The sequence below is a fragment of the Bos taurus genome, chromosome X, assembly GCF_002263795.3.
Source record: "Bos taurus isolate L1 Dominette 01449 registration number 42190680 breed Hereford chromosome X, ARS-UCD2.0, whole genome shotgun sequence".
NCBI lineage: Eukaryota > Metazoa > Chordata > Mammalia > Artiodactyla > Bovidae > Bos > Bos taurus.
Window position 1 is genome coordinate 82,468,143 of NC_037357.1, and position 21,771 is coordinate 82,489,913.

The 21,771-nt window shown below is 40.0% G+C and overlaps 1 protein-coding gene across 5 annotated transcripts in view; it reads left to right on the forward strand.

The window, feature by feature from the left end:
* OPHN1 (oligophrenin 1) overlaps positions 1-21,771 on the forward strand; it is a 627,113-nt gene that overhangs the window by 488,846 nt on the left and 116,496 nt on the right. For all 5 annotated transcript variants that reach the window (XM_024988791.2, XM_024988795.2, XM_024988793.2 and 2 more), the window contains one exon: positions 14,508-14,667. In XM_024988791.2, coding sequence (XP_024844559.1) covers positions 14,508-14,667 — 160 coding nt within the window. The remainder of the gene's footprint in view (positions 1-14,507; positions 14,668-21,771) is intronic.

The following is a 21,771-nucleotide window of genomic DNA, read 5'->3' on the forward strand; positions in this document are numbered from 1 at the left end:
TTCTGAAAGAGATGGGAATACCAAACCACCTGACCTGCTTCTTGAGAAATTTGTATGGAGGTCAGGAAGTAACAGAACTGGACATGTAACAACATACTGGTTCCAAATAGGAAAAGGAGTACGTCAAGCCTGTATATTGTCACCCTGCTTCTTAAACTTATATGCAGAGTACATCATGAGAAATGCTGGGCTGGAAGAAGCACAAGCTGGAATCAAGATTGCTGGGAGAAATATCAATAACCTCAGATATGCAGATGACACCACCCTTGTGGCAGAAAATGAAGAGGAACAAAAAGCCTCTTGATGAAAGTGAAAGAGGAGAGTGAAAAATTTGGCTTAAAACTCAACATTCAGAAAACGAAGATCATGGCATCTGGTCCCATCATTTCATGGGAAATAGATGGGGAAACAGTGGAAACAGTGTCAGACTTTATTTTTTTGGGCTCCAAAATCACTGCAGATGGTGACTGCAGCCATGAAATTAAAAGACGCTTACTCCTTGGAAGAAAAGTTATGACCAACCTAGATAGCATATTCAAAAGCAGAGACATTACTTTGCCAACAAAGGTCTGTCTAGTCAAGGCTTTGGTTTTTCCAGTGGACATGTATGGATGTGAGAATTGGACTGTGAAGAAAGCTGAGTGCTGAAGAATTGATGCTTTTGAACTGTGGTGTTGGAGAAGACTCTTGAGAGTCCCTTGGCCTGCAAGGAGATCCAACCAGTCCATTGTCCAGGATATCAGCCCTGGATTTTCTTTGGAAGGAATGATGCTAACGCTGAAAGTCCAGTACTTTGGCCACCTCATGAGAAGAGTTGACTTATTGGAAAAGACTCTGATGCTGGGAGGGGTTGGGGGAAGGAGGAGAAGGGGACGACAGAGGATGAGATGGCCAGATGGCATCACTGACTCGATGAATGTGAGTTAAGTATGAGTGAACTCTGGGCGTTGTTGATGGACAGGGAGGCCTGGCATCCTGCGATTCATGGGGTCGCAAAGAGTCAGACATGACTGGGTCACTGAACTGAACTGAATGGATGACAAAAAAGGCCTCCATGTCTGGAAGCCCCACAGGGTCCTGCTTGATTTCAGGGACTTCTCACTTAGTAACATACACTGACTCAATCTCACTCATTTAAAAACTATATTATTCAAGGCTTCAGGTATATGCAATATTTAATACTGATATGATATTGTTGAGTATTTAATATTCAAACATAAGAAACAGGAGGAATAGTAAAAGGAACTCTCTCATATGCCTACTACCCAGATTCAACAATTATCAACATGTAACAAGTCTTGTTTCATTTATATCCCTATTATTTTTTATTTTCCCCTCCTCTATTTTATTTTGAAGGAAGTCTAAGACATTATATTATTTTATTCATAAATATTTCAGTATGTATATTTAAAATTAAAATTCTTTGTACTTATAAATGCAATATAATTTATCATATCTGAAAATAAATTGTTAACAATTACTTAATATTAGTAAATATTCTGTGATCAATTTTCCAGTAGTCTCAAATTTGTCATATGTTTTTTCTTTGAATCAGAATCCAAATAGCATCCACACATAGAAATCTTTTCTAATATTTTTTTAATTCTCTTAATCTCTAGCAGAAATCAGCAAAATGTTTTCTGGAAAGGATTATATAATGCATATTGAAGGTTTTGTGAGGTATATGGACTTCATCCAAGCTACTTAGTTCTACCATTGTAATACAAAACAGCCATTAAAATATGTGGATGAATATGCATAACAATTCTCCAGTAAAACTTTATCTACAAAAACAGATTGTATTTGGCTGAGGGGCCACAGTTTGGTGATTCCTTATCTATAGCAGTAGTTCTCACACTTTTTTGTGTATCAGAATCACTTGTGTGTGTATTAGTCACTTAGTCTGACTGTTTCCAACCCCATGGACTCTAGCCTACCAGGCTTCTCTGTCCAGCCATTGCCTTCTCCGTCCAGCCGTTGCCTTCTCTAGAGTATCTTCCCAAGCCAGGGCTTAAACCCTGGTCTCTTGAACTGCAGGCAGATTCTTTACCATCTGAGCCACCAAGGAAACCCATCAGAATCACTTAGAGGGCTAATAAAGAACACAGAGGCCAAGGTTTAATAGGATAGAGTCTCCATGATTTTTTGTCATGTTCCTAATCTATAAGTTCCTTCTTTTGAATGAAATTATTTATTTATTTTTGGCTGTGCTGGGTCTTTTTTGCTACACACAGTCTTTCGCTAGTTGCAGCAAATGGGGGGCATCTCTCTAGTCACAGTACATGAACTTCTTCTCATTGTGGTGGCTTCTCATCACAGAACACAAGCCCCAGAGTGAATGGATTTCTGTAGTTGTGCAGCATGTGAAATCTTCCTGGACTAAGAAATGAACCCTGCACATATGTCCTCTGTGTTGGCAGATTCTTTACTGCTGTGTTTCAAGAGAGTGAGTTGTGAGTGGATGGTCATGTCCCATGCCTCAGGCAAGTCCCTGAGATGGCCACCAAGTGCGGATTCTTGGCGTTGCACAGGAAAGAATTCAAGAGCGAGCCATAATAAAGAAAAAGAAAGTTTGTTCAGGGAGATACACACTCCATAGATCCATAGACAGAGTGTGGGTCATCTTAGAAGGCAAGAGGCAAGAGAGAGAAAGCACAGGGTTGACAGTTCTTATAGGACTGGGTAATTTATAGGCTAATGAGTGGGAGGATTATTCCAGCTATTTTGGGGAAGAGGTGGGGATATCTGGGAGTTGGGCTCTGCCCATTTTTTGAACTTTCATGGTCAGCCTCAGGACTGTCATGGCGCCTATGGTGTGTCATTTAGCTTGCTAGTGTATTACAATGGGCCTTCCCAGGTTGTTCAGTGGTAACAAATATGCCTGCCAATGAAGTAGATGTGGGTTCAATCCCAGGGTCAGGTTCGATCCCTGGAGGAGGAAATGGTAACCCATATCAGTTTTCTTGCCTGAAAAATCCCATGGACAGAGAAGCCTGGTGGACTATAGTCCACAGGCTCACAAAGAGTCAGACACAACTCTGACTGAGCACACATGTATTACAATGAGCATATACTAAAGCTCATGAGTTTGGGTAAGCTCCGGGAGTTGGTGATAGACAGGGAGGCCTGGCATGCTGCAATTCATGGCGTCACAAAGAGTCTGACACGACTGAGCAACTGAATTGAACTGAAATGATACTAAGGCTCAAGTTTTAGTGGAGGTTGACTTCCAACCATCTTGGACATACTTGGTTCCAGCAACTCTGCAGTGTCTTTGGGCCATGTCATTCCTTCCAGCCCCATTCCTGTCTCCACTGGACCACTTTTGTTGTTGAGTCACTAAGTGGTGTCCGACTTTTTTGTGAACCCATGGATTATAGCTATCCAGGTTTCTCTGTCCATGGAATTCTCCAGGCAAAAATACTGGGGTGGGTTCCCATTTCTTTCTCCAGGGGATCTTCCTCACTCAGGGATCAAACCGGAGTTTCCTCCATTGCCAGGAGAATTGTTTACAAGAAGGCAATGGCAAGCCACTCCAGTACTCTTGCCTGGAAAATCCCATGGACGGAGGAGCCTGGTGGGCTGCAGTCCATTGGGTCGCTAAGAGTTGGACACAACTGAGCGACTTCACTTTCACTTTTCACTTTCATGCATTGGAGAAGGCAATGGCAACCCACTCCAGTGTTCTTGCCTGGAAAATCCCAGGGACGGAGGAGCCTGGTGGGCTGCCATCAATGGGGTCGCACAGAGTTGGACACGACTGACGTGACTTAGCAGCAGCAGCAAGCCACCAAGGAAACCCTCAGTTCAGTTCAGTACAGTCACTCAGTTGTGTCCGACTCTTTGTGATCCTATGAACTTCAGCATGGCATGCCTCCCTGTCTATCACCAACTCCCAGAGTCCACCCAAACCCATGTCTATTGAGTTGGTAATGCCATCCAGCCATCTTATCCTCTGTCGTCCCCTTCTCCTCCTGGCCTCAATCTTTCCCAACATCAGTTCAGTTCAGTTCAGTTCAGTGGCTCAGTCGTGTCTGACTTTTTGCGACCCCATGAATTGCAGCACGCCAGACCTCCCTGTCCATCACCAACTCCCGGAGTTCACACAAACTTATGTCCACCGGATCAGTGATGCCATCCAACCATCTCATCCTCTGTCGTCCCCTTCTCTTCCTGCCCCCAATCCCTCCCAGCCTCAGAGTCTTTTCCAACGAGTCAACTCTTCGCATGAGGTAGCCAAAGTACTGGAATTTCAGCTTTAGCATCAGTCCTTCCAAAGAACACCCAGGACTGATATCTTTTAGAATGGACTGGTTGGATCTCCTTGCAGTCCAAGGGACTTCTCCAACACTCCAACACTACAGTTCAAAAGCATCAATTCTTCGGCTCTCAGCTTTCTTTATAATCCAACTCTCACATCCATACATGACCACTGGAAAAACCATAGCCTTGACTAGACGGACCTTTGTTGACAAAGTAATGCCTCTACTTTTTAATATGCTGTCCAGGTTGGTCGTAACTTTCCTTCTAAGGAGTAAGTGTCTTTTAATTTCATGGCTGCAATCGCCATCTGCCGTGATTTTGGAGCCCAGAAAAATAAAGTCAGCCACTGTTTCCACTGTTTCCCCATCTGTTTGCCATGAAGTAATGGGACCAGATACCATGATCTTAGTTTTCTGAATGTTGAGCTGTAAGCCAACTTTTTCACTCTCCTCTTTCACTTTCATCAAGAGGCTCTTTAGTTCTTCACTTTCTTCCATAAGAGTGGTATCATCTGCATATCTGAGGTTATTGATATTTTTCCCGGCAATCTTGATTCCAGCTTGTGCTTCCTCCAGCCCAACGTTTCTCATGATGTACTCTGCATATAAGTTAAATAAGCAGGGTGACAATATACAGCCTTGACGTACTCCTTTTCCTATTTGGAACCAGTGTGTTACTCCCTGTTCAGTTCTAAATGTTGCTTCCTGACCTGCAAACATATTTCTCAGGAGACAGGTCAGGTGGTCTGGTATTCCCATCTCTTTCAGAATTTTCCACAGTTTATTGTGATCCACACAGTCAAAGGCTTTGGCATAGCCAATAAAGCAGAAATAGATGTTTTTCTGGAACTCTCTTGCTTTTTTGATGATCCAGTGGATGTTGGCAATTTGATCCTTGGTTCCACTGGCTTTTCTAAAACTAGCTTGAACAGCTGGAAGTTCATGGTTCTCGTATTGTTGAAGCCTGGCTTGGAGAGTTTTAAGCATCACTTTACTAGCGTGTGAGATGAGTGTAATTGGGCAGTAGTTTGAGCATTTTTTGGCATTGCCTTTCTTTGGGATTGGAATGAAAACTGACCTTTTCCAGTCCTGTAGCCACTGCTGAGTTTTCCAAATTTGCTGGCATATTGAGTACAGCACTTTCACAGCATCATCTTTCAGGATTTGAAATAGCTCAACTAGAATTCCATCACCTCCACTAACTTTGTTCATAGTGATGCTTCCTAAGGCCCACTTGACTTCACATTCCAAGATGTTTGGCTCTAGGTGAGTGACCACATCATCGTGATTTCTGGGTCCTGAAGATCTTTTATGTACAGTCGTTCTGTGTATTCTTGCCACCTCTTCTTAATATCTTCTGCTTCTGTTAGCTCCCTATCATTTCTGTCCTTTATTGAGCCCATCGGAAGTACTATTAGTTCCTTTTTCATCTTTTTCTTTTTTCTTATAATTTATTTGTTAAAGAAAGCATGTAATTTGTTTTTTAAAGTTTACCATAGTTGAATCTATGGCAAACTTTTAAAGCTGAAACTCCAGTACTTTGGCCACCTCATGCGAAGAGTTGACTCATTGGAAAAGACTCTGATGCTGGGAAGGATTGGGGGCAAGAGGAGAAGGGGACGACAGAGGATGAGATGGCTGGATGGCATCACTGACTCGATGGACCTGAGTCTGAATGAACTCCAGGAGTTGGTGATGGACAGGGAGGCCTGGTGTGCTGTGATTCATGGGGTCGCAAAGAGTCGGACACGACTGAGCGACTGATCTGATCTGATCTGATCTGATAGTTGAATCAAAAGGCTTGCTCTGATTCAAGTTCTTTTTATTTGTTTTTTGAGCAATTTGAGTTTTTGTTTGTTTTTTGTTGTTGTTGTTATTTTGGATTTTCTTTGAGAGGGTGTTTCGAGTAGGGAGGGCAAATATACTTAATAAATGATTTGTGTGTTCTTCCAACAGTAGACACATAATGTGTGACTGTCTTTTTTTCTAATTATCTTCCAGAGAGGATGCTCATAGAGTCACTGAATGGCAGAGCCAAAAAGCTTTTTAGATTACACAATAATCTTCTTATTTTAGAGGTGAAGGAACAGATACCTAGGGATGCAAAAAGATATGCCCAAAGTCATATAACACATTATTGATGGAACCAGTTTAATGAACTTATTTAGGTTTTGCTTTTATTTTTTCATATTTGTTGAGGTATAATTGACAAAAAAAAGTTGTACAATTTATGTTGTATAACTTATATACCATAGTGACATTTGGTATATGTATATTCTGTGAAATAATTACCATAATAAAGCTAATTAGATGCCAGTTTGATCCCTGGCTGGTGAGGATCCCCTGGAGAAAAAAATGGCCACCCTCTCCAGTATTCTTGCCTGGGAAATTCCATGGACAGAACAGCCTGGCAGACTATAATCCATGGGGTCGCAAAAGAGTTGGACACAACTCAGTGACTAAATAACAACATCACCTCATATAGTTACCATTTTCTTTCTTCCTCCCATCCTTCCATTCTCCCTTCCTCCCTTCTTTTCTTTCTTTTTAATAAGAACACTTATGATATACCCTGTTAGTAAATTTCAAGAGCAAAATACAATATTGTTAACTACATTCATATTGATATATATTAGATCTCCAAACTTACTCATCTTATGTACCTGAAACTTTGTATCTCTTGACCAATATCGCCCCATTTTTCCACCACACTTCTCAGTCCCTGGCAACTACCATTCCACTCTCTGTGTCCAGCTTATTTCACTTAACATAATTTCCTCCATGTTGATCCATGTTGTTGCAAATGTCAGGATTTCCTTCTTTTTAAAGGTGCATTAATAATCCATTTTATGTATATCCTTATCTGTTTGTCCATCTAAAGACACAGGCTATTGTGACTAATGCAATGAACATAGGAATACAGATATTCTCTTTGAGATTTTGATTTCATTTCCTTTGGATATGTACCTAGAACTGGGATTACTGGATAATAATGTAGTAATTTTGATTAGATGGTTTAGATGAGAGGTTATAAATTAAAATGTCTATAAAAACAAAACTTATAACCTCCTATCTAAACCATCCAATCAAAATTATTTTTTCCTAAACTGGAGGCTTTTTAAGTGCCGTGATTAGTCACTCAGTCATGTCCAAGTCTTTGCAACCCCATGGACTGTAGCCCACCAGGCATTTCTGTCCATGGGGATTCTCCAGGCAGGAATACTGAAATGGGTTGCCATGCCTTCCTCCAGGGAATCTTCCCAAACTGGAATCAAACCCAGGTCTCTTGCCTTACAGGCAGATTCTTTACTGTCTGAGCCACCAGGATAGCCCTTCTTATAACCTCCCTATAATACCTGTTTCTTTGTTTTAAATTTGATGTTCAAAAAGTTGTACCCATTTTCTCTAGTTTAAGTGAACTAGAGAATTTAAGATTTCTTTGCTCTCAATTCACGCTACCAACTCCTACCTAATTCACTACTCATGATGCCCTTATTTTTGGTTTCATTCATCTTATTAATCAAAAATTATGCCTCTTAATGGTTTTCAAAATGTATAATAAAAGGAGAGATATCAAATGGAAAGAAATCTCCCCAGAGAATAGAATAACTTTCAAATCCCATAAGAAGACCAAGAAGGAAAAGAATGTCCTAAATGAAATACCAAGAACATACATCAGAGAAATATAAGGTAGCTGCAACCCACTCCAGTATTCTTGCCTCGAGAATCCCATAGACAGTGGAGCCTGGCAGGCTACAGTCCATGGGGTTGCAAGAGTCAGACACAACTTAGTGCACTGTCTCACCTGTCTTAGCTTAAAGAGGATCCCATCAGGGTTGATTTCTTGACAGGAACTAGATACTAGATAAGGAGGCAGTGGGATGCAATGAGATGACTGTAAGGCTTGGAGCCCAACAGATATGGGTTTGAATCCCTGTATTTCCATATACTCACAAATTGACCTCGACTAAGTGCTTTTCCCTCTGTGAAACTAGGCTTCAGAGATAAAATACTATGCCTTTTGGAGTTATGGGATTAGGTGAACTGCATATTCAACCAAAGTAACTTTCTTTCAAAACTCTAAGGAGATAAGCATTCATACATGTTGAAGGCTGTTGTCTCACTAGTGTCCTTGATTTGTTACTAGTGGTTTAGCCATTCTGGATCCTTTGGTGGCAGCATGGAGTTGCTTTTCTGTTTTAACATCTAAACTGTTCTGTCACTAAAGAATAAGGGTTAATTAATTGTGTACGTGTTTAAGGTTAAAAGGGATCCATCACCAGTCCAGCAATATCAAAGGCCAGTGAATAGTTACTGTTCATTATCATCTGAATGGTACCTGGCCTTTGTCATGTGATTAACAGATTTCATTAGGATTTGTTTAAGGATTCAGTCCCTGTCAATTACCTTCTTAGTGACTAGAGCCTGCCTCTTGATGCCAGTGAGTCTTTCAAGGGCCTTCATCTGGACAGGATTTTCAATTTGGTTTTCAGTGAGCTGTTCCACTCCCTCATCCCCTCAACTCAAAACCAAAGTAACCAAGGGCCAAACAGCTTTTACTTGGCTGCCTGAATACATGAAAGAGCACTAGAGTCTCTCAGTTCTATTAAAATAATTATTAGTATTTGCTCTGTGTGAGGCACACACACACTTGGAAGTTGTTTACCAACTAGTAGGAAAGGCAGATAGGAAACAGAAAATTGCAACATGCTTGACTTACCAATGGTGTCAATCAAGATGAGGACAGTGGGCTAAGAGAGCCCTGAAGAAAATGTCACCTAAAGTGAATCTCAAAGGATAAATAGAGATTCTTTGGATACAGGAGGATGGAGACATTAGAAACAGAGGAAATAGCATGAAGCAAAGATATGGAGATCTGAAACAGCATAATATAGCCAGAAAACCTTATCTAGGCAGTGTAGTATATGTGTCAACATTTTAGGATTCAGTAAATTAAAATGGACAGGGAGGGATAAATTTAATTCAGATGACCATTATGTCTACTATTTGGGGGCAAGAATCCCTTAGAAGAAATGGAGTAGCCCTCATAGTCAACAAAAGAGTCTGAAATGCAGTACTTGAGTGCATTCTCTAAAATGACAGAATGATCTTGGTACATTTCCAAGGCAAACCATTCAACATCACAGTAATCCAAGTGTATGCCCCAACCACTAATGCCGAAGAAATAGAGGTTGAATGGTTCTATGAAGACCTACAAGACCTTCCAGAACTAACACCAAAAAAGGATTTTCTTTTCAGCATAGGGGACTGGAATGCAAAAGTTTGGAGTCAAGAGATACCTGAAGCAACAGACAAGTTTGGCTTGGAGTACAAAATGAAGTAGGGCAGAGGCTAACAGAGTTTTGCCAAGAGAACGCACTGATCATAGCAAATACCCTCTTCCAACAACACAAGAGACAACTTTACACATGGACATCACCAGATAATCAATACTAAAATCAGATTGATTATGTTCCTTGCAGCCAAAGTTGGAGAAGCTCTATACAGTCAACAAAAACAAGACCTGGGGCTGACTGTGGCTCAGATCTTGAACTTCTTATTGAAAAATTCAGACTAAAATTGAAGAAAGTAGGGAAGACCACTAGGCCATTTAGGTATGACCTAAACAAAATCCCTTATGATTATACAGTGGAAGTGACAAATAGATTCAAGGGATTAGATCTGGTAGACAGAGTGCCTGAAGAAATATGGATGGAAGTTTGTAACAATGAACAAAAGGTGGTGACCAAAACCATCTCAAAGAAAAATAAATGCAACAAGGCAAAATGGTTGTCTGAGGAGGCCTTACAAATAGCTGAGGAAAGAATAGAAGTGAAAAGCAAAGAATAAAGGGAAAGATACACCCATCCAAATGCAGAGGTGCAGAAAATAGCAAGGAGAGAAAAGAAAGCCTTCTTAAATGATCAATGGAAGGAACTAGAGGAAAGCAATAAAATAGGAAAGACTAGCGATCTCTTCAACTAGCAAAGCAACTAGCAAAGCTAACGCTACTGCTGCTGCTAAGTCGCTTCAGTCGTGTCCGACTCTGTGTGACCCCATAGACGGTAGCCCACAGGGCTCCTCTGTCCCTGGGATTCTCCAGGCAAGAATACTGGAGTGGGTTGTCATTTCCTTCTCCAATGCATGAAAGTGAAAAGTGAAAGTGAAGTCGCTCAGTCGTGCCGGACTCTTAGCGACCCCATGGACTGCAGCCTACCAGGCTCCTCTTTCCATGGGATTTTCCAGGCAAGAGTACTAGAGTGGGTTGCCGTTGCATACAGCATCATTTCATTCCTTTTCAGTGATGTGTGGCATATTTCTTTTTTGCTACAGTCTTTATAATATAATTTTATAAAGTAATATAAAATTTATAACTCAGAATTTTATGAAGGAACATGTTGACCTTAAGCATTTTGAAAGGTTACAAAAATAATGTGCAGTAGTAATAAGAAATAAAGCATAACAGAGGTGTAGCAAGCACAAAACCACTGTTACCCTACTCCTCACATTTTATTTGTATGATTCTTAATAGGTACTTTTTTTGTTATTAGACAGGATAGGTAGATTTTGATTAAATTGGTGGAAAAGGCCCAATAGGAGGCAAAAGCAAATTATATTTGACTCAAAAGATAGTTAGCTATATTTTTTATTATTCTACTTATGCTTTATTTTGTGACTTCTATTAGTCTGTCTCCCCATGTAAACTGTGATCTTCTTGATAGCAGAGACAAGGGTATATTCATTTTTTCTACAGTACTTTGCAAATGGTAGACACTCATATGTTATTTGAACTGAATGCACAGTAGAAAGTGCCATGAACTGGATTTTTTTGCTCTGCTTTCTTGTTCAGCATTGTTGTGTTTTAACTCAGTGACCTGGGGCAAGCTGTTTCATCATTCTGTGTCTCAGTGCAGGTAATTCACTAGGAAGGTCAGACACTGTGTCCCTTATGGCTCCTTCCAACTCTAAATTATTGTAATTTTATATGTAGTCTAGAAATTATTTCCATAATTGTTAATCTTTTTTTCATATTTATATAGTGCTTGTAATTTGAAAAAAAAAATATATATATATATATAAAACTAGTCTATCTCGGAGAAGGCAATGGCAACCCACTCCAGTACTCTTGCCTGGAAAATCCCATGGGTGGAGGAGCCAGGTAGGCTGCAGTCCATGGGGTCGCAAAGAGTCAGACACGACTGAGCGACTTCACTTTCACTTTTCACTTTCATGCATTGGAGAAGGAAATGGCAAGCCACTCCAGTGTTCTTGCCTGGAGAATCCCAGGGACGGGGGAGCCTGATGGGCTGCAGTCTATGGGGTTGCACAGAGTTGGACACAGCTGAAGTGACTTGACTTAGCAGCAGCAGCAGCAGCAGTGATGTCTTCAAGAAAATTAGAGATATCAAGGGAACATTTCATGCAGAGATGAGCACAATAAAGGACAGAAACTGCAAGGAACTAACAGAAGCAGAAGTGATTAAGAGGACATAACAAGAATACACAGAATAGCTATACAAAAAGAGGTCTTAATGATTTGGATTACCACAATGGTGTGGTCACTCACCTAGAGCCAGACATCCTAGAGTGTGAAGTCAAGTGGACCTTAGGAGGCATTACTATGAACAAAGCTAGTGGAGGTGATGGAATTCTAGCTGAGCTATTTCAAATCCTGAAAGTGATGCTGTTAAAGTGCTGCACTCAATATGCCAGCAAATTTGGAAAACTCAATAGTGGCCACAGGCCTGGAAAAAGTAAGTTTTCTTTCCAATCCCAAAGAAAGGCAATGCCAAATAATGTTCAAACAACCTCACAGTTACACTCATTTCACATGCTACGAAGGTAATGCTCAAAATCCTTCAAGCTAGGCTTCAGCAGTACACGAACCAAGAACTTCCAGATGTACAAGCTAGATTTAGAAAATGCAGAGTAACAGAGATCATATTGCCAAAAACTGTTGGATCATAGCAAAAGCAAGGGAATTCCAGAAAAACATCTTCTGCTTCATTAACTACTTGAAAGCATTTGACTGTATGGATCACATCAAATTGTTTAAAATTGTTAAAGAGATGGGTATACTCTGGTATACCCACCTTACCTGCCTCTTGAGAAATTTGTATCCAGGTCAAGAAGCAAAAGTTAAAACTGGACATGGAACAATGGATTGGGTCATAACTGGAAAAGGAGTACATCAGGATGTATACTGTCATCCTGCTTATTTAACTTATATGCAGAATATATCATATGAAATGCGGTGCTGAATGAATCACAAACTGGAATCAAGATTGCTAGGATTAATATCAACAATCTCACATATGCAGATGATACCACCCTTATGGCAGAAAGTGAAGAGGAACTAAAGAGCCTCTAGATGAGGTTGAAAGAGGAGAGTGAAAAGGCTGGCTTAAAACTCAACATTCAAAAACTAATATCATGACACTTGCTTCCATCACTTCATGGCAAATAAACGAGGAAAAATGGAAACAGCAGTGGGTTTTATTTTCTTGGTCTCCAAGATCACTGTGGATGGTGACTGCAGCCTTGAAATTAAGACACTTGCTCCCTGGAACAAAAGCTGTGACAAACCTAGACAGCATCTTAAAAAGCAGAGAAATCACTTTGCCAACAAATGTCCATATAGTTCACACTATGGTTTTTCCATTAGTCATGTACAGATGTGACAATTGGACCATAAAGAAGGCTGAGTACTAAAGAACTGATGCTTTCAAACTGTGGTGCTGGGGAAGACTCTTGAGAGTCTTTTGGATGGCATGGATATCAAGCCAGTCAATCCTAAAGGAAATCAACCCTGAATATTCATTGAAATGACTGATGCTGAAGATGAAGCTCCAATACTTTGGCCACTTGAAGAGAAGAGCTTACTCATTGATAAAGACCTTGATGCTGGGAAAAATTGAGGGCAGGAGGAAAAGCAGGTGACAGAGGATGAGATGATTGGTTGGCATCACTGATTCAATGAACATGAATCTAAGCAAATTCCAGGAGATAGTGAAGGACAGGGAAGCCAGACTTACTGCAGTCCACTGTAGCCTACCATAGACTGTAGCCTACAGGCTTCTCCATCCATGGGATTTTCCAGGCAAGAGTACTGGAGTGGGTGGCCATTTCCTTTCCCAGGGGATCTTCCCAACCCAGGGATCGAACCCAGGTCTCCCACATTGCAGGCGGATGTGTTACCCTCAAAGACACCAGGGAAGCCCAGTTACCACAGTCCATGGGGTCGCAAAGAGTCAGATACCACTTAGAGACTGAACAACATATGGGTGTTATATGTCTGCAATTTTTAGATGGAGCCTCCTGGAGAGGTCATTATAATAGTAGATCCTTCTAATTAAATATTTCCAGGATACCTTTCTAACGCAATTTAGCTCTATTTATTTCACAACCCTCTGAAATGGATACTATTTTCACAAGTGGGAAAGCTTAAGCCCAGAGAGGTTAGATCACCAACACGCACTGTTACACATCTAATGGGTGACAGTGCTGGGATTCAAACCCAGGTCAGCTTCAGAGCCCAGGCTGTGCATTGAGACTGGAAGTAGGTGTCAAGTTACTGAAGAGTTTAATTGCTACTTTAAGGACAATTGGCAGTGTCCTATAAGTAATAGGAAGCCACTAAAGGTAATTTAAGTAAAGAACATAATTAAGGATCAGAAAATTTTGGATTACAGGCCCTTCAGTAATCAAGCTAACTGATTATGGCTTCAGCCAAATCTCATTCGTTGGACCTCTATTTTCTCATCTATAAAGTAAGGATAATTCAAAAGTGCTGTTCTTAAGGATCTCTTTTGATTCTTTGAGCTCTTTGCCTCTCTAGCTAGAGCTGAGGAAGAGACTAGATTCCTGACTGGTAAGAGTGGTAGGCACTTTCTCTATGTGCTTTTTCTTTATATATGCTTTATACATACTGTAACTCTTGCCCTGGAATGCCATCTTGCTTCTCACCTGTCTTTCCAAACACTAAAGCCATCTACTTCCCTTCTTGTGACTTGTACAGTGCTATGAACTAAGTTAGCTATGTTTCACTTTGGCCCCTAATTAAACACTATCTTGTATTCTTTGCTAGTTGCTTCCTTTGTAATCTTTTCTTACCATTTATATTTTGGAACTCTCCTTTTCTTCTGCTTTGTAGTTTCTCTTACCCCCTAAAGCATCTAACACAGTTTTAGTTACAAGAGGGTCTTGGAAAAAATCTTGTTAATTGTTTTCTTTCTCTTCTGGCAGTGTGTGTGAGCACAGCAAAGAGAATCTTATGACCCCCTCTAACATGGGGGTGATCTTTGGGCCCACTCTCATGAGAGCTCAGGAGGACACTGTGGCTGCCATGATGAACATCAAATTCCAGAATATTGTGGTGGAAATCCTAATTGAGCACTTTGTCAAGGTATGTATTTTCTGTCCTCACCATCATTCCTCCAAACATGTGACACTTTCCCCTAACCAATTTTTAAAGCTGTATCTTCTCTCTGGCTCAAGTTACAATGGAAGGAAATTCCATATGATACAGTGACATTTAATAGCATTGCTGACCTTGTGAAATTCATTTATTTAACAAACATTGCTAGAGTATTCAACTATTTTGTTGTCAAGCTCCATGCAAGAATGTATAGAAGAAGAAAAATATCATTGTTCATACCTTTAAGGAATTAATAGTATAATATGGAAACAATTATGTAAACAAAGGAAAATAATAGGTGTAAAAATGGTACATGTACAATTAAACCATAAAGAAAGCAATATTTATGTTTATTTAAATCCCATCACATTCTGAAATAATGTAAGGTGTTATATTTTTATGGTATGTTAAATATGAGGTAGTATACATTATAATTAGGTCAAATCAAAAATGAAAAATAATGATAGACAGAAAATAAACCCAAGGATGAAGCTAGACAAGAAATACTTACTGACAAGTCCTATACACTTGCTATGAATGACCCTACATTTGACTCTTAGCTTTCTAGCAGCCAGTACCCTCTTAGCAGAGCACAATTCAATAAAAAAGTTTCTTCATGGGGAGGGGACTGGTGATACAGTCCAGGTGGTATGTACAGTTCAAATCCAAGCTCTTAGGATAGGATACATTAGGTAAAATACATAGATTAAGCTGCTAAGACACCACAACAGCTTCAAGACATTTATTTCTTGGTTCTGTAATGGTTCAACAAGTTGGTCCAGGCCTGATATGGTGATTTGACAAGAACTATAACCCGGGTTACTTCTTTGTTGTTCTGTCATCCCTAAGGTGCTGCTTCACCTACATGACCAAATATCTTCTACATTATATCAACTGGGAGGGATGAAAGAAAGTGGAGGATATAGCTGTTTCCTTTAAGGCAATGACGTGGAAGTCTCTCATATCACTTTTGTTTACATACCATTTATCAGAACTCAATCTCATGGTCACATCTAGCTATAAGCTGCTGCTGCTAAGTCACTTCAGTCGTGTCCTACTCTGTGCAACCCCATGGACAGCAGCCCACCAGACTCCACCGTCCCTGGGATTCTCCAGGCAAGAACACTGGAGTGGGTTGCCATTTCCTTCTCCAGTGCATGAAAGTGAAAAGTGATAGTGAAGTCGCTCAGTCATGTCCAACTCTTCACGACCCCATGGACTGCAGCTTACCAGGCTCCTCTGTCCATGGGATTTTCCAGGCAAAAGTACTGGAGTGGGTTGCCATTGTCTTCTCCACTAGCTATAAGAGAAGCAGGGAAATTTAGTTTTTATTTGGGGCAGCCATGTGTCCAGCTAAGACTTTAGTTTTTTTTTTACTAAAAGAAATAGAGAATGGATTTTGGAGAACAATTGGTATTCTCTGCCATATTATCTTTGTTACATTAAACAATGTAACTTCTCTGGTAGTCATTTTTTTTTTTTCAGCTGAAATGTGAAGGTGATATAAACACATGCTGTGTGATAGTTGTGCTTCCCAGGTGGCTCAACAGTAAAGAATCTACGTGCCAATGTGAAGCTGCAGGAGGCTCTGGTTCAATCCCTTAGTCAGGAAGATCCCCTGGAGGAGGAAATGGCAACCCACTCCAGTATCCTTGCCTGGGAAATATCATGAACGAGGAGACTGGCGGGCTACTGTTCATGGGGTAGCAAGAATCAGACATGACTGAAGCAACTGAGCACACGCCCACATGTGATAGTTACATGCCCCAAACTTAGCTAGTGACAAACCTGGAATTTAAATCCAAGTACCTGGCTCAGAGTTGAAGTATTTAATCACTATGCTGTGCTGTCTCAGCAATCATTTTGGTACAGTTGTATTACTGGGTATTTACAGGGCACTTTGGGTTTATCAAAGATGGGTACTTGCAGAGAAGTACAACCTATATCAGTATTTAAAGTGGGAAAGAAAGGAAAATAGGGAAATGAAATTTTCAGGAGGTGGTCCAGCATGAACTAAGGCCCCAAGGGCCTAAAATCCCTAACCATTTTATGTTATTGTATCATGAAATGGAAATAGGAGTGGCAGGAGATGTGATTGGAGGCAAACAGTGGCCATATCCTAAAAGGACAAGACTTTGACTCATTAAGGAGTTTGGAATGTTTGAAATAGTTCTTGCAAGTGATAGCTTATGATGAAAGATGTTGGAGTCTGATCTCCAAAGAAAACTTAGCTTTGGGACCAGGGACCAGGCTTGATCACTCAAAAGCTTTTGTATAGCAGATTTTTATTAAAGTGAAAAAGGGACAGAGAAAACTTCTGACATAGACATCAGAAGGAGGACAAAGAGTGCCCCCCTTGTTAGTCTTAGCAAGGGAGCTACTTTTTAATTGGTTATTACAATAAATCAAAAGAATGTCTCAAGGTTGTAAAGATCTTACTAGACCCACTCCCACAACTTACATTTTAAGATGACAGGATTAGAACTAATAATAGAAAGATCTAACCAGACCCACTCCCATAATATACATTTTAAGATAACAGGTTTAGTCAGAAGGTTTCCAAGAAGGGGAAACTTAAGCAGGATACATTATTGTTATATAATCCTTTATTGTTATATATAGAGTTTAAGCTGAGTTGTTTTGTTATGTAATTATCAGCTCTGGGCTTAAAGAAAAAATCATTTTATGTGACTAAGTAATGTAGGATTAAGTAAGCTGGATTAAGTAAACATTTTATGTGACTAAGTAAGCAGGATACATTATTGTTATATAATCCTTATTGTTATATATAGAGTTTAAGCTGAGTTGTTTTGTTATGTAATTATCAGCTCTGGGCTTAAAGAAAAAATCATTTTATGTGACTAAGTAATGTAGAAAAAAATGTTTGTCCTTTCCTCCTCTTTGAGAATTCCACACCCCTATCTCCTCCTTGAGAGCCCAAGACCCCTTTCTGCTCCTCGGGGACCCCGGACTTCTTATCAACTGGCCTAGAAATTGACTCTCTTACAAGCTTGGGAAAGCCTTGCTTCAAACTTAAGTAATATGATGAATAGACTTACATCTGGGATACTGTGTGGATGGGGCTGTACTTCATACATGTAAGAAATACAGAATGAGAAAATTTTGGAGGGATGGAGAAAAAGCTCAATTTGGGCCATGTTGTTTTTGAGATTTTTGAAATATATCCAGAGATCAATATCTTAGAAGTAGTTGACTATGAATCCAAAGCAGGAATTGACAAACTTTTTTTAAATTAATTTATATTTTTATTGTAGGATAATTACTTTATAGAATTTTGTTGTTTTCTGTCAAACAAATAAAATTCCATTGGCAAAACTGGCAGCAGACCTGTGAGCTGTAATGTTCTGACTCATGGTCTAAAGAGCAAATATCATTTATTTATTAACTGGTTTGGTTCATTCATTCAGAAAATATGTATTGAGTACCCACATTTGCGATGTGGAGAGCTGACTCATTTGAAAAGACCCTGATGCTGGGAAAGATTGAGGGCAGGAGGAGAAGGGGACGACAGAGGATGAGATGGTTGGATGGCATCACTGACACAATGGACATGGGTTTGGGTGAACTCCAGGAGTAGGTAATGGACAGGGAGGCCTGGCGTGCTGCGGTTCATGGGGTCGCAAAGAGTCAGACATGACTAAGCGACTGAACAGAACTGAATTGAACCCACATTTGCCAGGTATTGTTTTAGGTGCTGGAGATATAACCTTTATGTAAATTAGAAAAGCAGTGTCCATGTAAGTAAAATATATAGTATATTAAATGGTGATGAACATTAAGATGAACAGTAAAGCAGAGAAGGGGCATAGGAATGGTTGAGAGAAGTGATTTTCAAATTTTAAATACAGTGCCCAGGAAGACCTCATTGAGAAAATGACTTCTGAGAAGAGACCCACAAGAAATAAAGGAATAGTTCATTCAGGTATTAGTGGAGAAAACAATCTAGGTTGAAGAAATAAGTAGGAAATCTCTGAGGCAGAAATGTGCTTATCATGTTCATGGTACAAAAACGAGGCCAGATTGGCTAGAATAGATGAATCAAAAGAAGAAACAGAAGAATATAGGTTCAGAGAGGAAGTAGGGAGGGAGAGCTGAATAGATCCTATAGGGCCTTAGAAGCCTTTGGAAGGAATTTGACTTTGCTATCTGAGTAGGATAAAATGAGGTTTTTGACTAGAGAAATGACATGATTTGACTTAATAGGAATATTTTGGAGGCTTTGTGGATAATAGCTGTAGGGGAACAAGGGTAGAAGCAAGGAGACTGATTAGGAACCTGTTTCAACAATGGAATCAAGAAGTGGTTTGTACCTCAGATGATGGTGGTACAAACAGTGGAGATGGTGAGAAGTGGTTAGATTCTAAATAATTTTGAAGGCAGAGCTGTCAGGACTTGCTGACAAATCATAGGTCGAATGTGGGAGACAGAGAGGAGTCATTGATAACTTCAAGGTTTTATATCTTAGCAACTGGAGGGATGAAGTTGCCATTTTACTATGATGGATAGGCTGAGGAAAGAGAAGAATTGGAAAAAAAAAGAGCACGAGTTCAGTTTGGGACAAGTTATGATAGATAGGCCTGAGAGACCTCTGAGGTAAGATAGGAGAACAGGATTAGGGACATACAGTTCTCCTTTTATAGCATAGAGGCAGTGGTTAAAACCATGCAAGCAAATAGTCTTGCCTAGGGAATACTTGAAGCAGGAGAATAAATGTTAGACCAAAGATTGAAACCTAGGGAATGCCAGTGTTTTAAGGGCCATTAGAAGAGACCACAAAATAAATTAAAAAAAAAAAAAAAAAAACGAAAAGAATGTTCAGTTACAGGAGAATGAGGAGCTAGGGAGTCATAGACTCCTGGAAAGGAGATCGTTTTTGGAAGGAAGAGTGGACAGTGGTTTCCAGTTCCCAAGACATGTCATATAAGACAGGTACTGAAAAGTATCTACTGTTTTAAGTGTTTTTTAAAATTTTAAATATGAGCAATACATGGTAAAAATTTCCAACCATGAAGAAAGTGTAGAATAAAAGACAATTCCACCCTTTACCTATTCTCAACTCCTAGTTCCAATTGTCATTTCAATAATTTCTTCTTTGTCATTCTGTCAAAGAAAAACAGTACATACACACAAATGCATTAATATGCATATTTTACGCCTCTACTTGAAAAGGTTAAAAACACTAGACACCATATATGAAACCATCACAAAACAGAAACAGACTCATAGACTTAGAGAACAAATTTGTTGTTAATAGGGGAGTAGAGTAAAGGGCAGGGATAAACTGGGAGTTTAAGACTGACAAGTACACACTGCTATATTTAAAACAGATAACAACAAGGACCTACTGTATAGCACAGGGAACATTGCTCAATATTCTGTAATCTAAATGGGAAAAGTATTTTAAAAATAATAGATACATGAATATGTATAACTGAACCACCTGAAACTAACACATTGTTAATCAAGTATGCTCCAATATAAAATTAAAAAAAAATTTAAAAATGAAGAATCTGAAATTTGAAGGGAATAAGGCACACCAGACCAGCTATGGATCTTGGGACCTGAGGAACAATGGGGCCACAAGTCATCAGAGATTTGTTTTTGCCTCCTGTTTCCCAGATTGAGTAGTATAGAAGCTGACAACCTAAGAACATCAATGGGTACAGTTAAAACGGTCACAGCAAAAGCCTGTTCTCACTATCCAAGGAACTGGAGAAAAACAGCCTAACAACAAAGAAAAAAAATTTTTATAATAACCCCTTCACATCAAAATGCCACCAAAAACTTGAGGCCTCACCCCCAGTCTCAGCAAAGGCTGAGTAGAAAGCCAGTCTGTAACAAGGCACCTCAACCAGCCTCTTCCTGCTCCATGTGATTATCTCAAGGAGGCCCAGTTGGGAACCAGACTTCATCCTTACCCTCCCCCACTGTCTATAGTGTCAGAGGAGGCCTGCTAGAAATATAGGACATTATCACTCAGTGGTAATAAGTCTACCACACTGGTGTCAAAGGAGAGAAGACCATGTGGGGAAAAGTAATGGACACCCTTCTTTTCCAGCCACAGTGGTATCAACAGGGCCTAGTTGTTGTTGTTGTTCAGTCACTTAAGTCGTGTCTGACTCAATGCAACTCCATGTACTGCAGCATGCCAGACTTCCCTGTCCTTCACCATCTAAGAGAGTATACTCAAAACTCAGGTCTGTTGAGTCAGTGACACAATCCAACCATTTCATTCTCTGTCATTCCTTTCTCTTTCTGCCCTTAATCTCTCCCAGCATCAGGGTCTTTTCCAATGATATGGCTCTTCGAATCAGGTGACCAAAGTATTAGAGCTTTAGCATCAGTTCTTCCAATGAATATTCAGGACTGGTTTCCTTTAGGATTGCCTGGTTTGATCTCCTTGCTGTCCAAGAGACTCTCAAGAGTCTTCTCTAGCACCACAGTTCAAAAACATCAATTATTTGGCACTCAGCCTTCTTTATGGTCCAACTCTCACATCCATGCATGACTGCTGGAAAAACCATAGCTTTGACTGTACTGACCTTTGTTGGCAAAGGGATGTCTTTGCTTTTTAATATGCTAAGTTAGTCATAGCTTTTCTTTCAAGGAGCAAGCATCCTTTAATTTCATGGCTGCATTCACCATCCACAATGATTTTGGAGCCCAAGAAAATAAAATCCACCACTGTTTATATTTTTTCCCCATCTATTTGCCATGAATTGATGGGACCAGATGCCGTGATCTTAGTTTTTTGAATGTGGAGTTTTTTGGGTTTTTTTAAAATTTATTTAATTTAATTGGAGGCTGATTACTTTACAATATTGTAGTGGTTTTTGCCATACATTCGCATTTATCAGCCATGGGTGTACATGTGTTCCCCATCCTGAAACCCCCTCCCACCTCCCTCCCCATCCCATCCTTCAGGGTCATCCCAGTGCACCAGCCCTGAGCACCCTGTCTCATGCATCAAACCTGGACTCGTGATCTAGTTCATATATGATAATATACATGTTTCAATGCTCTTGTCTCAAATCATCCCACCCTCTCCTCACACAGAGTCCAAAAGTCTAT